Source organism: Brachyistius frenatus, unplaced genomic scaffold (genome assembly GCF_029030835.1).
Source record: "Brachyistius frenatus isolate BFR_SWC_R1_liver_20210118 unplaced genomic scaffold, ASM2903083v1 Contig_1, whole genome shotgun sequence".
In the NCBI taxonomy this organism is placed as follows: domain Eukaryota; kingdom Metazoa; phylum Chordata; class Actinopteri; family Embiotocidae; genus Brachyistius; species Brachyistius frenatus.
This window is the reverse complement of record NW_027210600.1, coordinates 1,656,503-1,668,582: the sequence shown is the minus strand read 5'-3', so window position 1 is coordinate 1,668,582 and position 12,080 is coordinate 1,656,503. Positions and strand designations below refer to the sequence as shown.

The 12,080-nt window shown below is 41.3% G+C and overlaps 1 protein-coding gene across 1 annotated transcript; it reads left to right on the top strand.

The window, feature by feature from the left end:
- Positions 1–413: 413 nt before the first annotated feature.
- Positions 414–11,358, top strand: serpine2 (serpin peptidase inhibitor, clade E (nexin, plasminogen activator inhibitor type 1), member 2). The gene is made up of 9 exons (XM_069692422.1): positions 414–459; positions 3,753–4,019; positions 4,180–4,407; positions 4,903–5,100; positions 9,010–9,208; positions 9,304–9,401; positions 9,942–10,028; positions 10,171–10,254; positions 10,774–11,358. The coding sequence occupies exons 2-9, from the start codon at positions 3,761–3,763 to the stop codon at positions 10,809–10,811; spliced, it is 1,191 nt and encodes a 396-aa protein (XP_069548523.1). The 5' UTR covers positions 414–459; positions 3,753–3,760; the 3' UTR covers positions 10,812–11,358.
- The last annotated feature ends 722 nt before the right edge of the window (positions 11,359–12,080 follow it).

The following is a 12,080-nucleotide window of genomic DNA, read 5'->3' as shown; positions in this document are numbered from 1 at the left end:
CACATTACCGGAAGTAGCCCCATGAATGTAAATATGAAATAAATACCCCTGTTTGTTCGTCTTTTGAAAAATATGAGCAACAACTCGGCAAAATACGACAAGACAATGGTAACGGGAAATGATCTTCAATTGTCGGCCTTATTGTAAAAAGTGTTCAAAGTCACGCGCTTTTACGGCGAAAGTGCAGCGGAAGCGCACGCTGCGTTATTTGGAGTCTGACGCCGTCGGAGACGCACACGTCTCCGTGCTCGGGCCGTTTGGTAGGAAGGCGGAGTCGAGGCCAATAAATTGGCGTTTGAGAGTGCGGTGGGGTCAGTAGTAGCGCTCGCTTCCACCGGGAGAAAGAGGTTTTGCTTTGGCATTGCGGACGACGCGTCGTTTCTCCTCCGGACTGCGGTGAAAAGCGACCAGTTTTACCTGCGGCGCGAGTCCAGCCGACGTCACCTCGTGATACTGTAGGTAAAGTAAAGTCCTGGCGTCTTTTCTAACGTGAACTTTTTGTTTTGGTTTTTTTGAGACTCAAAATAAGTAGCCGTTTTCAACAGTTTTTTTTTTTTTTTTTAAACGGTACATTCAGCACCACCTTGTCGTCTGCACGGAAGCGCACGAAGTCGCTCCCGCACAGTAAAATAAACGTTTTTATGGAGCTGACTTTAACCAACGTGCAACGCATCCCGTCAGGTGGGAGTTTGTTTTGACTCCTGAAATTAGTTGGCAATAAATAATGAACCCAAACGTACCACAGAAAACTGGCATTTGAGTGAATTAAAGGTAAGTTTGCGTGACTTGAATGAGAATACTTGGAAGAAAAAAAGAAAAAAAAAAAAGGTGCGCTTCTCGTGCCGAGTTGCTTTCTTGGACTGCCTGCATGCTGCTGGTGGTGGTTGTTGTTTTAATATATAAGAATTATGGTGGGTGTGGTTGCTTTTGGGCATTTATTATAAAGTCTCGATCATTTAGATATTTCACAGACACAAATAAAATGGGAAACAAAAAAAAGTCCTCCTCCTTTCCAAAACATGTTTCTCGGTCTTGCAGTTGAGCTTCACTGCGCAAACTAATGTACCGGAGCCTGTGTGCAGAGTTTAAAAAGAAAATGTTGGTTTCAGTTCATCTGCTGAAAGTACAAAGTTTCTTTGTGCTCACTGAAAATCAAGATTTTGAGGGATGGGCCCGACGGACACGATTTGTGACATCACAATTAGTTTTGCAGCCAATCCGGGTTCAATGCAATTCACACAAGTGTGATGAGGAAACCTGAAACCTCCTGTGCTCCTACACTTAAAATGGACTTTACAGTGAATGAAGTACGAGACATCGTGGGTGCAGCAGTTAAATATAGAAATACACAAATTTTAATGAGGGAGAAAGAGAGATGTTCATTTGAAGGGTCTTTACAAGATAATTGAAAGTTGTTTTTTTTGGGGTGAAAAGACACGAATTATTATTAATCCAAAGTAGATTTTTATATAGTGTAATTAGGGATGATGTGGAGAACATGCAAATATATTTTGGACCAAATGCCTTGAAAGCGCTACTGAAACATCATAGAGATGACACAAGGATAAATTTGATAGACAATAATCAGTTATATGGATATAAAGATTAAGTGGCTCAAGGCAAATTGTAGAACAGCTGCCACAATCTTGTAAATCCAGAAAATTGCATCACTGCAACACAGCCTGTAAAACCAGGAAAATCACAACATTGCAAAATCCAACATCTAACATGTTATCTAGTCTCGCATCACAAGATGATATGACATTGATACATTGCCCAACCCTAATTTAGGTAGGTAGGTAGTTACTTTGTTAATCCCCGAGGGGAAATTTTTTCGCTACAGCAGCATACAGAAGCAATAAGATAACAATAGAAATAATAGAATATAATAGAAAAGCAATAAAATAGCAGTAAAAAATATAAAGTATAAAATGCACAGTATATACAGTACATTATATATATTATATACAAACAAACCAAGAAACACAGTCAACATATGTGTGTGTATATATGTACAGTATATATCTATATATACAACAAACCAAGAAACACAGTCAACAGTGTTATTGTACTGTGATGGATTTTGCCAGAGGTGAGTTATTGTACAGACTTATTGCGGTCAACAGGAATGATCTCCTGTATCAGGAATGATCTCCTGTATCTGGAATGATCTCCTGTATCTGGAATGATCTCCTGTATCAGGAATGATCTCCTGTATCAGGAATGATCTCCTGTATCAGGAATGATCTCCTGTATCTGGAATGATCTCCTGTATCAGGAATGATCTCCTGTATCTGGAACGATCTCCTGTATCTGGAACGATCTCCTGTATCTGGAACGATCTCCTGTATCAGGAACGATCTCCTGTATCAGGAACGATCTCCTGTATCAGGAACGATCTCCTGTATCTGGAACGATCTCCTGTATCTGGAACGATCTCCTGTATCTGGAACGATCTCCTGTATCTGGAATGATCTCCTGTATCTGGAACGATCTCCTGTATCTGGAATGATCTCCTGTATCAGGAATGATCTCCTGTATCTGTCCTTGTGACAGCGGAGCTGGAGGAATCTTTTAGAGAAAGTGCTCCGCTGTCCCTGCAGCAGGTGGTGGAGAGGGTGGACAGGATTATCCAATATGGATAATAGTTTGTTCAGCGTCCTTCTCTCCACCACCTTTTCCAGACTGTCCAGTTTGTAGCCGATGATGGAGCCGGCCTTCTTAACCAGTTTGTTAAGTCTGTTGCTGCTCCCCCAGCAGACCCCAGCGAAGTACAAAGCACTGGCCACAACAGACTGGTAGAACATCTCCAACATCTCGCTGCACACATTGAAGGATCGAAGTTCAATGTGTTCAATTTATTCACATGTTAAAGCATGTATGAAGGAGATCCTTAACAGTTTTATTGTTTATTTTGGCAAAAACAGCCTTCCTAAATCCTAAATTGCATCAACTTCTCGTGTAGATTTGAATTCGGTGCATTTAAAAATGTTTTTAAATTGTACCAAGTGTCCTGTAACTTGTCCACCAAACAAAGGCTATACTTTGGGAAATAGTTGCTTAACATTGTGGATTCATTGAAACTAACGCTGAGTGGTTGGCAATATTGTGTTGAACTTAAATCAAAACTGTCTGTTAAAGCTGTTGCTGTGTTTTCAAAATTTTCCAATACCAGATATTTAACTGCAAAGTGTAGTTGGTGAATAAACCATGGCAGCTGCAACCTAAACTTATGCACAGATCTCTCTGTAACGGCGAAAAACTATAGCATGTTTATCACTAAATCGGTGTACAATAAATCCCAGCAGGCATCCAGTCGGACTCTTGTGGCCACATTCAGTCTGCTCTAGGGAGGGAGGGCTGGATCTTTCTTCTCAAATTGTCCAACGATTTAATTTGGTCTAAAATTAAAACCAAAGCAGAGAGCAGTTTCAGTGTTCTGGTTGTGGTTAGCCAGCGATATTTAGATGGCATGAGTAAAGAGTTAGTCAGACCCTGCAGCGCCTGGTAAAAGGCTCTTAAGAAAAGGTGCATCTCGTGCTTGTGGTTAACCACAAAATGAAAGGTGTATTCAGCTGTCTTTTTAAGTGACTTTCAACATGGTTTGAAGTTCTAGTTTTTATAAATTTGTGGCTGTTCAGATGGTACGACGCTCAGATGTAATCTGTACATGCTACCAACAATCAGCGAGTCTTCTGGAGAGCGAATCAGCAGATGAGATGCTTCTGATAATCTGTTCTTTGTTTCTGTAGGTATCAAAATGAAGCACATCTTATTTTGCCTGTCTGCTGTGGTGACCTTGTACGGCCATAAGGTTGTGCTGTCCCAACCTCCCTCCTACGGCGAACGGGGCTCTGATCTTGGCATACAGGTGTTTCAGCAAGTAGTTCACTCCAAACCCCTGGAGAACGTGGTGTTATCCCCCCACGGCGTGGCCTCCATCCTCGGCATGCTGCTACCCGGAGCCCACGGGGAAACGCGGAAGCAAGTCCTAAATGCTCTCCGTTACAAGAAAAATGGTACGAACCGTTTCTGGCAGAACAGGTTCAGGCCTTAGCTGGAGTTCTGCTGCCGAGCATCAGATGTTAAACTGTGTCTTGGCGTTAGATTACCTGAACTGAAGTCAGTGCGGCGTTAAGCAGTCTGATAAATAATTGAAAGTGTACTCGTTCATCACAGGCCCTTACAGGATGCTGAAGAAGCTGCACAAGACCTTGACAGCCAAATCCAACCAGGACATTGTGCTGATTGCCAACGCCATGTTCAGCCAGAAGGGTTTCCTCATGGAGGAGCCCTTTGTGGCCTCCAACAAAGCCAACTTCCAGTGCGAGAGCAGGGATCTGGACTTTAACAACCCCCATGCAGCGGCAGATGAGATCAATGACTGGGTCAACAACAAGACCAAAGGTATGGATCCTGGTTCTACGTAGCAGCTGTATATATGGAAAATGAAGCAATTCTGTATTTTGTTCAGCCTCAAGTTACATGTTTGGAGTCAATGATGTATCAAAGTATATAAAATTCTTGCGTCTTGAGAGGGTAGAAACTAAAGGAATAGTGAGTTTTGGCACAGTTCTTGTGGTCTTCCTGTACGATCATATTCAGCTTCCCCGGTGCTCCAGGATGGTGAGACTTCTGAGTCTCATCGGATGCGTGGACCGCTATATATATTTGGGGATAGCTCTAGTTTATATTGTGTTTATACAGCAGTGGAGTGTTTTGTTTTCCACAGACCGCAGTATAAAACCTTGACCCAGTAGTGTGGTCCATTTACTGCCGTGTTGGTCAGTGTGTCCTTGTGTGGTGCTGCATTAATGCATACTAATATGTCTTGAAGTGAATATGGAAGGTGTGGTGGTTTTTATTAAACCTTGCTGACAAGAGTGTTGCATATTTATCCAGGTCACATCCCCAGCTTGATCAAAGCAGACATGCTGGATTCGGCTCTGACCCGTCTGGTCGCTCTCAACTCGATCTACTTCAAAGGCCTGTGGAAGTCCCGCTTCCAGCCCGAGAACACCAAGATGAGGTCTTTCAACAGGGGCAAAGGAGACGTATATAAAGTCCCAATGATGTCTCAGCTGTCAGTCTTCAACATAGGTGAGTGCTGACGTGCGAGAGGTTTGCAGTGACGGTTCTCAACCATTTAAATGCTTCTGATGAAAGTGGTAATTCAGCGTTGACGGCCTCCTTACATACTGCCAGAGTTTTAATGCATCAGGGTCCTGAATGAGTTCTGCTCTTGACTACTTAATTCATACTTAGAAAGCTCTCATGTGGATGGTTGCAATAATAGAAAAAGATGCCAGGGTAAAATGAGTCGCCCAGTTAAGGCTGTCATGTTAATCAGTGATAAGAGACACTTCAGAACAATGAATTGGATTAAACTTAAACAATGTGATGAATACAATTTTTCCATTTTGTAGAAATGTAACTCTGTAGTTGTGGCCTTGCTTTTCTTTCATTTGAATGATCAGAAAGTATTTTTGTGTTGTAGTCCAGCTCAGTTGGTGATACATTGTTGAGGTTTGTTTAAGCAAACGGTATCACGGATAATGATTCCTTGGTTTTCTATATAGAATAGAATAAGTGCCAGATTATAACATAAAGTGCCCTGTGGAGTTTCCGTAGAAGTTAAACTCACCGTTTACCACCAACATGCATCGAGTGTATCCTCGAGCTTGAATGTGTTGTGTCCTTCCTTATTAAAAGGGCAACCCTTCAAATACCTCTGATCCTGTTTTGTTTTAAATCTGTTTTCCAGCATACAGCTGATTTAAAAATAAAAAATGTCCCAACATCCTTTTAACGCAACATTAAGTTGGTACATGTCTTTGTTTGAACCAAAGCATGTCTGAGCTGTCATGGGCAACCTTCAGTGGCAATAAATCAGCCAATCAGCTGCTGCTATTCTACTCAGATCTGCCAAGTTAATAACTGTAGCTTTAATTATAACATTGTTTAATTTTAGTTTTGTTTTTAAAATGCAATCTTTGCCGCTGCCAGGATCTGATTCCCAGACCAGCATGTGTTGATTTGTAGAGAAATGCAGGCTGAGTCATGCCACATCCGTAGGACATTATTTAGTCCCGTGTGAAATGAGATGATGTACCAGTCAGTCGTCTATATTTAGACGGGTTGTCGGAGTCATGTTGGCGTGGCGAGTGTTGTGGCTGTGCGTCTCTTCCCTCGGTATCCCGCAGTGTGTCGACTGTCGTGTGGACAATCTGCGACGTGTTGCTTGGATGAGTGTCCACACATTACTGCACGTAGGTCCCACCAGCTTGTTCCAGTCCTAAATCACCGCTGCACTCGCTTGACGGAGTAAAGTTTCACGACTATGATGGGATTTCCACATACTTGGCTGTATGACTTCATAATATAATGTGCTGTAATTTAGTTTAATAGTCATATAAAGCATGAAAACTGCATAAGGACTGTTGAATGGATGCTTGTGGTGTGAGGGTGCTGCTGTGGCTTTATGTGCTTTCATTGGCCTCGAGTCACTTTTACACTGTATATCTTGTCAGTTCTTGTTTCTGCATCCCTATAGAAGGAAAGCTGATATTATCAGGGTAAAAGCACCCACAGTCCAGCACTCAGTGCCACCTCGACTCCAGCTTAAAGCAATAGAAACGTATATTAATGAAGTGAAAAACATAATCTGTTTTACTACTCCCCCTTTAGAGTGATATAACACGGTATTGTTCCAGAAAGTGTTTTGCATTCACTGTTCTTTCTGCTGTCTCGTAGGTCTTTTCAGTGGAAGACGGTTTGCTCTCAGGAAATGTGGCATTTTCTGCCTACAGGGCTGTTTAGACTAATTAAAACTACTGAGCAGCGATGGCCATCAAGGTTAAACAAAGAGAATAGTTTCACCCACAGAAATGGAGTTGAACAGAATGTTCTGGTGATGTGGTTGTGTGCACACAAATAATGTTTAATTTGAGCAACAATAGGGATAAAAAAAAAAATAAAAAAAAAATGTTTAAATGGGGAAAAAGAAATTTCATTCCAATTCTCTTACACCACAAAAACTTTGAAAATGTGTTCTGCAGTCTCTCAAAAACAGATAAGAGGCCACTTTTTTGTAAACACTTTAGCATTTTTTTATTTGGAAAGTTTTTCAAAGAGAATCTGTAGGTTTAAAGAAAAAAATTTTTAAAAAAAAATTACTTTGTCAGATGCATCAAAAGATGCCATTCATACTGTACTGATGGGAGGCCCCTTTTCTTTGCACAACTCCTTTAGTGCAGTTGGAGGATTTGAGAGCATTAACTGCTTATTTTTTTTTTTTCCCATTTTCCTCCATAGCATCAAAACGGGACTCGAGTCCAGACTAGACCACTCCATTAGAGAGTGTGTGAATGGGTGGAAAAAAATTTATAAAACACTTTGTAGGCAATGGTGTTATGCAAGTGCAGATCATGTACTCTCTCTTGTGCTTGGTATCATTGTAAAGCTGCATAACCCGGTTACACTCGAGCTTCAACTTACTGATCAGAATCTGCTTTATTGACCAGGTATGTTTACACATACAAGGAATTTGACTTCGGTTTTTAACTTTCTCTCTCTCAACGTACAAAAACAGACATCAATAGACATACAAAAAAAAAAGGTGTCCCTGAAGCAGCTGAGCATCCCAACAACGTTACACTGCCACCTCCTTGCTTGACCCTTGGTATCATGTTGTGTGTTTGGTTCACGCCAGATGTACCGGGACAACTGATCAGTCCAAAGAACAGTCTTCTTCCAAAAGCTTTGAGGGTCATCAAGGTTTATTGTGGCAAAATGTAGACTTGCCTCAATGTTCCTCTGAGTTGGCATTGGTTTTCACCTCGCCATGATTTAGTGGAACACATTTTTACCCAGCGTCTTTCAGATAGTAAAGTTATGAACACTTATCTTTTATTGAGGCGAGAGGCCTGCAATTGTCTAGATATTTTTCTTGGGTATTTTGTGTTCCTGGCTGAGTCACCGACCTCTTGAAAGTTTCACTATTCTTCCAAGTCTTGTCCATTTGTACACTCAACAAAAATATAGATGCAACTTTTTTTTAGTTTTTGCTCTGATTTCTCAGGAGTTGAAATTAAGATCCAAGACTTCTTTAAAGAACATGAAATGTTTGTTTCTCTCAAAAGTTCACCTTGATTTTTACACAAATCTTCCTTGGATTGGTCACAAAGTGGCACTCTAAAATATCCAGTCACATCACATCACATAATGCAACGCAACGCACCACACACAGATGTCACAGGTTTTGTGAGACCGAACAATTGGCATGCTGACTGCAGGAATGTCCACCAGAGCTGTTGCCCGGGAATTGAATGTTCATTTCAAGACCGTAAGCCGCAACACTGCTTCTAATTACACACTCTCTCGAAACATGACGTCTGCAATTGTGTTGCGCGACAAAACTACACATGAGAGTGGCCTTTTATAGCGACCAGACCAAAGTACACTGCTGTTAAAGCAGCATGTAGATGTGCTACACCTGTCAGGTGGATGGACTTTTTTTTTGTAAATGTGAACAAAATTTGTAAAGAATGAAACAGTTAGTGTGCATAAAAGTCTTCCATCTCATGAAAGATGGGTGCAAAAACAAAAGTGTTGTGTTTGTATATTTTTTTTGTGTGGAGATCACGTGCGTCACTGACTTGAGATATATTTTTGTAACTCTTCCCAGACTGATGGATTTCAATCACTGGTATTTACATGTTGGTCTCTGCTGGTGAGGACTTGATGCCTCTAAAAATGGTCTGAACAATCTATTTAAGTGATGAATAGGTTGAACAGGGCTGGTAGTCATCAGGCCTGGGCGCATTCAGTTCAGCTGCATTCATGCAGTTTGGCAGCTTTTGTTGGATGAAGTAACTGGGGTGTGAATATTATTCCACACAGGCCCAGATTGACCTTTTTTGTTTTATATTGGTTAAAAAAAAAAAGAAAAAAAAGTCATGTTTAATATTTCCTGTATCTAAACTACTAACCCATAAGCTCTCTTGTTAGGCCTGGCCACCACACCTCAGGGACTCAAATACAAGGTAATCGAGCTTCCCTATCACGGCAACACCATCAGCATGCTGATCGTCCTGCCCTCTGAGGAGGACACGCCTCTGTCCAGTGTCATCCCGCACATCAGCACCGCCACGGTGCAGAGCTGGACCAAACTGATGCACATGAAGAAAGTCCGCCTGCTGATCCCCAAGTAAGACACACACACACACACACACAGAGAGACACACACAACAGCTGCTCTGAGCGTGATGGGCGGTATCATCGTGGGCATGTTTGTGTTTGCAGGTTTACTGCTGATGCAGAGGTCGACCTGGAAGCCCCGCTCTCAGCTCTGGGAATAACAGACATGTTCAGTCAGGACAAAGCTGACTTCAGACACCTCAGTGAGTGAACGCAATCACTGCAAATTTCGACAGGCCTCCAGCACCATGAAAGTCTTTACAGCTTTTTTTTTTTTTTAATTTATTTTTGGACTCGAGCACAGCTTGAAAATATGAACGGACTGTTGGCTGTTTACTGCCGAGAGCCAGTAAGAAGTATGAATTGTGTCTCGCTGTTCAGTGTGAAAAACTGAATCACTGCTGGGCTTTCTTGCCCTTCGTATTCTTCCTGAGTGAAGGAGTGAGCGACGTGAATGAGGAGCTCTACTGCCATCATGTGGTGTAGTGAACTAAAGAGTAGACTGGATTACACCGTGCTGAAATCACCAGGGTCTCTGACAGATGGAGAGTTTTGCTCTAGTGCCATCATGCGGTGTAACGTACAAAAACTGTGACAGACCCTCGGTAATCCGTCATTATTTAGAGCACTAAAGATGTACACAAACTAATCATCATGTTGGATGTGGACAGCTTCAGCTGACTGAAAGGCAAGGATGGTTTGGTAAATGTGAACTGAAGCTAGAAGTAACTGTTGTTTTCCAGGTGCTGAGCGGGTGCATGTCTCCAAGGCCCTCCAGAAAGCCAAAGTTATTGTGTCTGAAGATGGAACAAAAGCAGCAGCTGTCACCAGTGAGTATTTCTTCACACTTCTCTGTTTGATTCGAGCACAAAGCTGTACGATCAGGTGACAAGAATGTTGTATATTTACAGCATTAGTACATTCATACTGCAAACTGTGAGTCTGACATGTTTTTTTTAACAATGTGTTCAGCTGCCATTTTGTTGGCACGGTCCTCTCCACCCTGGATTACAGTGGACAGACCTTTCCTCTTCCTCGTCAGGCATAACCCAACAGGTACGGTGTGTCATCTATTTTCCAGTAGATGGATAATGAGGTGCGATCAAAAACTTCCAGGACTGTCCGTGTTGTGCACAAACAGAGAGCAGCGCAGTCATGCGCAGGGAGAAGAAACAACGTTTTGAGCAGGTAGTCCAAGTTGAGTCTCTTAATCAACATCAGCACCTGAGTTCTGTGTGTTTTTGTGACCGCTGGAACGTCCCCATTTCAGATTTCTCCGCTGACTTGAGCAGAGAGCGCACGTGCGTTTCTTTTGGTCAAACTCTGAGACCTAAACAACAGAAACGCTTCAGAAAGTCTACAACAATGAAGCAATGAACCGGGCGAGGTGCTTCGTTGTGTTCATCCTGTTCCAGGTGCATCACTGCGCTGCGCTCCGCTCGCGCACAACAGGAAGCGTCCCCGATATTTTCGATTGACCCTCATGGATGGGTGGATGCTAAAAAAAAAACAACCAACCATTAACTGTGACGTTCATGCTTTAATCAGATGACTGCTTCCTGTCTCTGTCCCCAGGTACTGTTCTCTTCATGGGCCAGATCAACCAGCCTTGAGCCCCCCCTCCCCCCCGCCCCACTCGCATCATCTGCCAGCACAGGAAATGCTTACACACTGCCACGCATGAACACTCAAGTACACAAACACACGCGCGCACACTTTGCTGTAGACTTATGTACAATGTGGACATATGATGTTATTTGTTTTAAATATTGCTTTTTATGTTACCCATTTTCTGTAATGCTTAACATGTTGTACAAAATGTTTTGCAGACTAAATTTTTCCAGCCGTTTTAATTTTTTGTATACTTTTTTTTTTTGTTGAATTTATTACATTTTTAAAAGACTTTGAATGTCAATTGTGTATTTTCTCAACTCTGGAGTAGGATAATGCGTTTATTTATCCCGTCTCTGTTTTAGTTCTCCATGGCAAGTCATGTAACTCCAGTCTGTATTAAGTTTCACTCCTAAGTTATGACAATGTACATCCCATCTTTGCATTCAGTTACTTTAAAATGGTTGTTTCCCTCATTGAGGAAGTCTTCTGTTATTATACTTGCTTCATGTTTGAAAGTCAATAAATGCACATATTTATAACCAGTTATTTTGCCTTTTGCGTAATAATATTTTGTATCATTGTATTTTCAGTTATAACATCTTCGGCTACAGATTTCTGTGATATTGTAGATTTTCAAATATGAATTCAATATTTTTCAGCAACTGTTTTCTAAACCAAAGACTTGTTGAGGGTCGTGGATGAATCTGAATAGATCACGTCTTGTCCCAAGGCTCAGATACATGTAGACTAATGTAAACGGATGTCAAATTAAAACAAAGGGCAGAATAAATAAGGGGACATCTAGAAATGGAATTTTGAAATTGAAAGTTCCAGCCGAGTTCCAAATTTAGAATTTAATTGACCATTTTTTTAGAGTAAGAAACAGACTTACAATTTCAAGTCTGGAAATGCTTCTGGAATTTTACATTAGTTTTATATTGCAGTTCAAGAATTGTAGAAGTGTTTTTTTTATTTCTAGATTGTTTGGTTACAGAACTGGATCAGTGTAAATTTACAGCTCATCAACTGGTAGCTAAAATTGAAATTTCTAGTTTTATAATGACAAACACTTTAACTTTAAATTCCACCACTGACATTTTCAGCTCTGGAACTGAAGCTTGTAGTGCTTGAATGTTAAATTACAGTTCTATAATCGGACGGTACCAAAATTTCCAAGCTGAACCAGAAATTTAAACGAGTTTTAATTTCTAGAAAAATCTAAAATTAGAATTTCAGTTGGAAACAGAAATCTAACATTTCAATTCCAG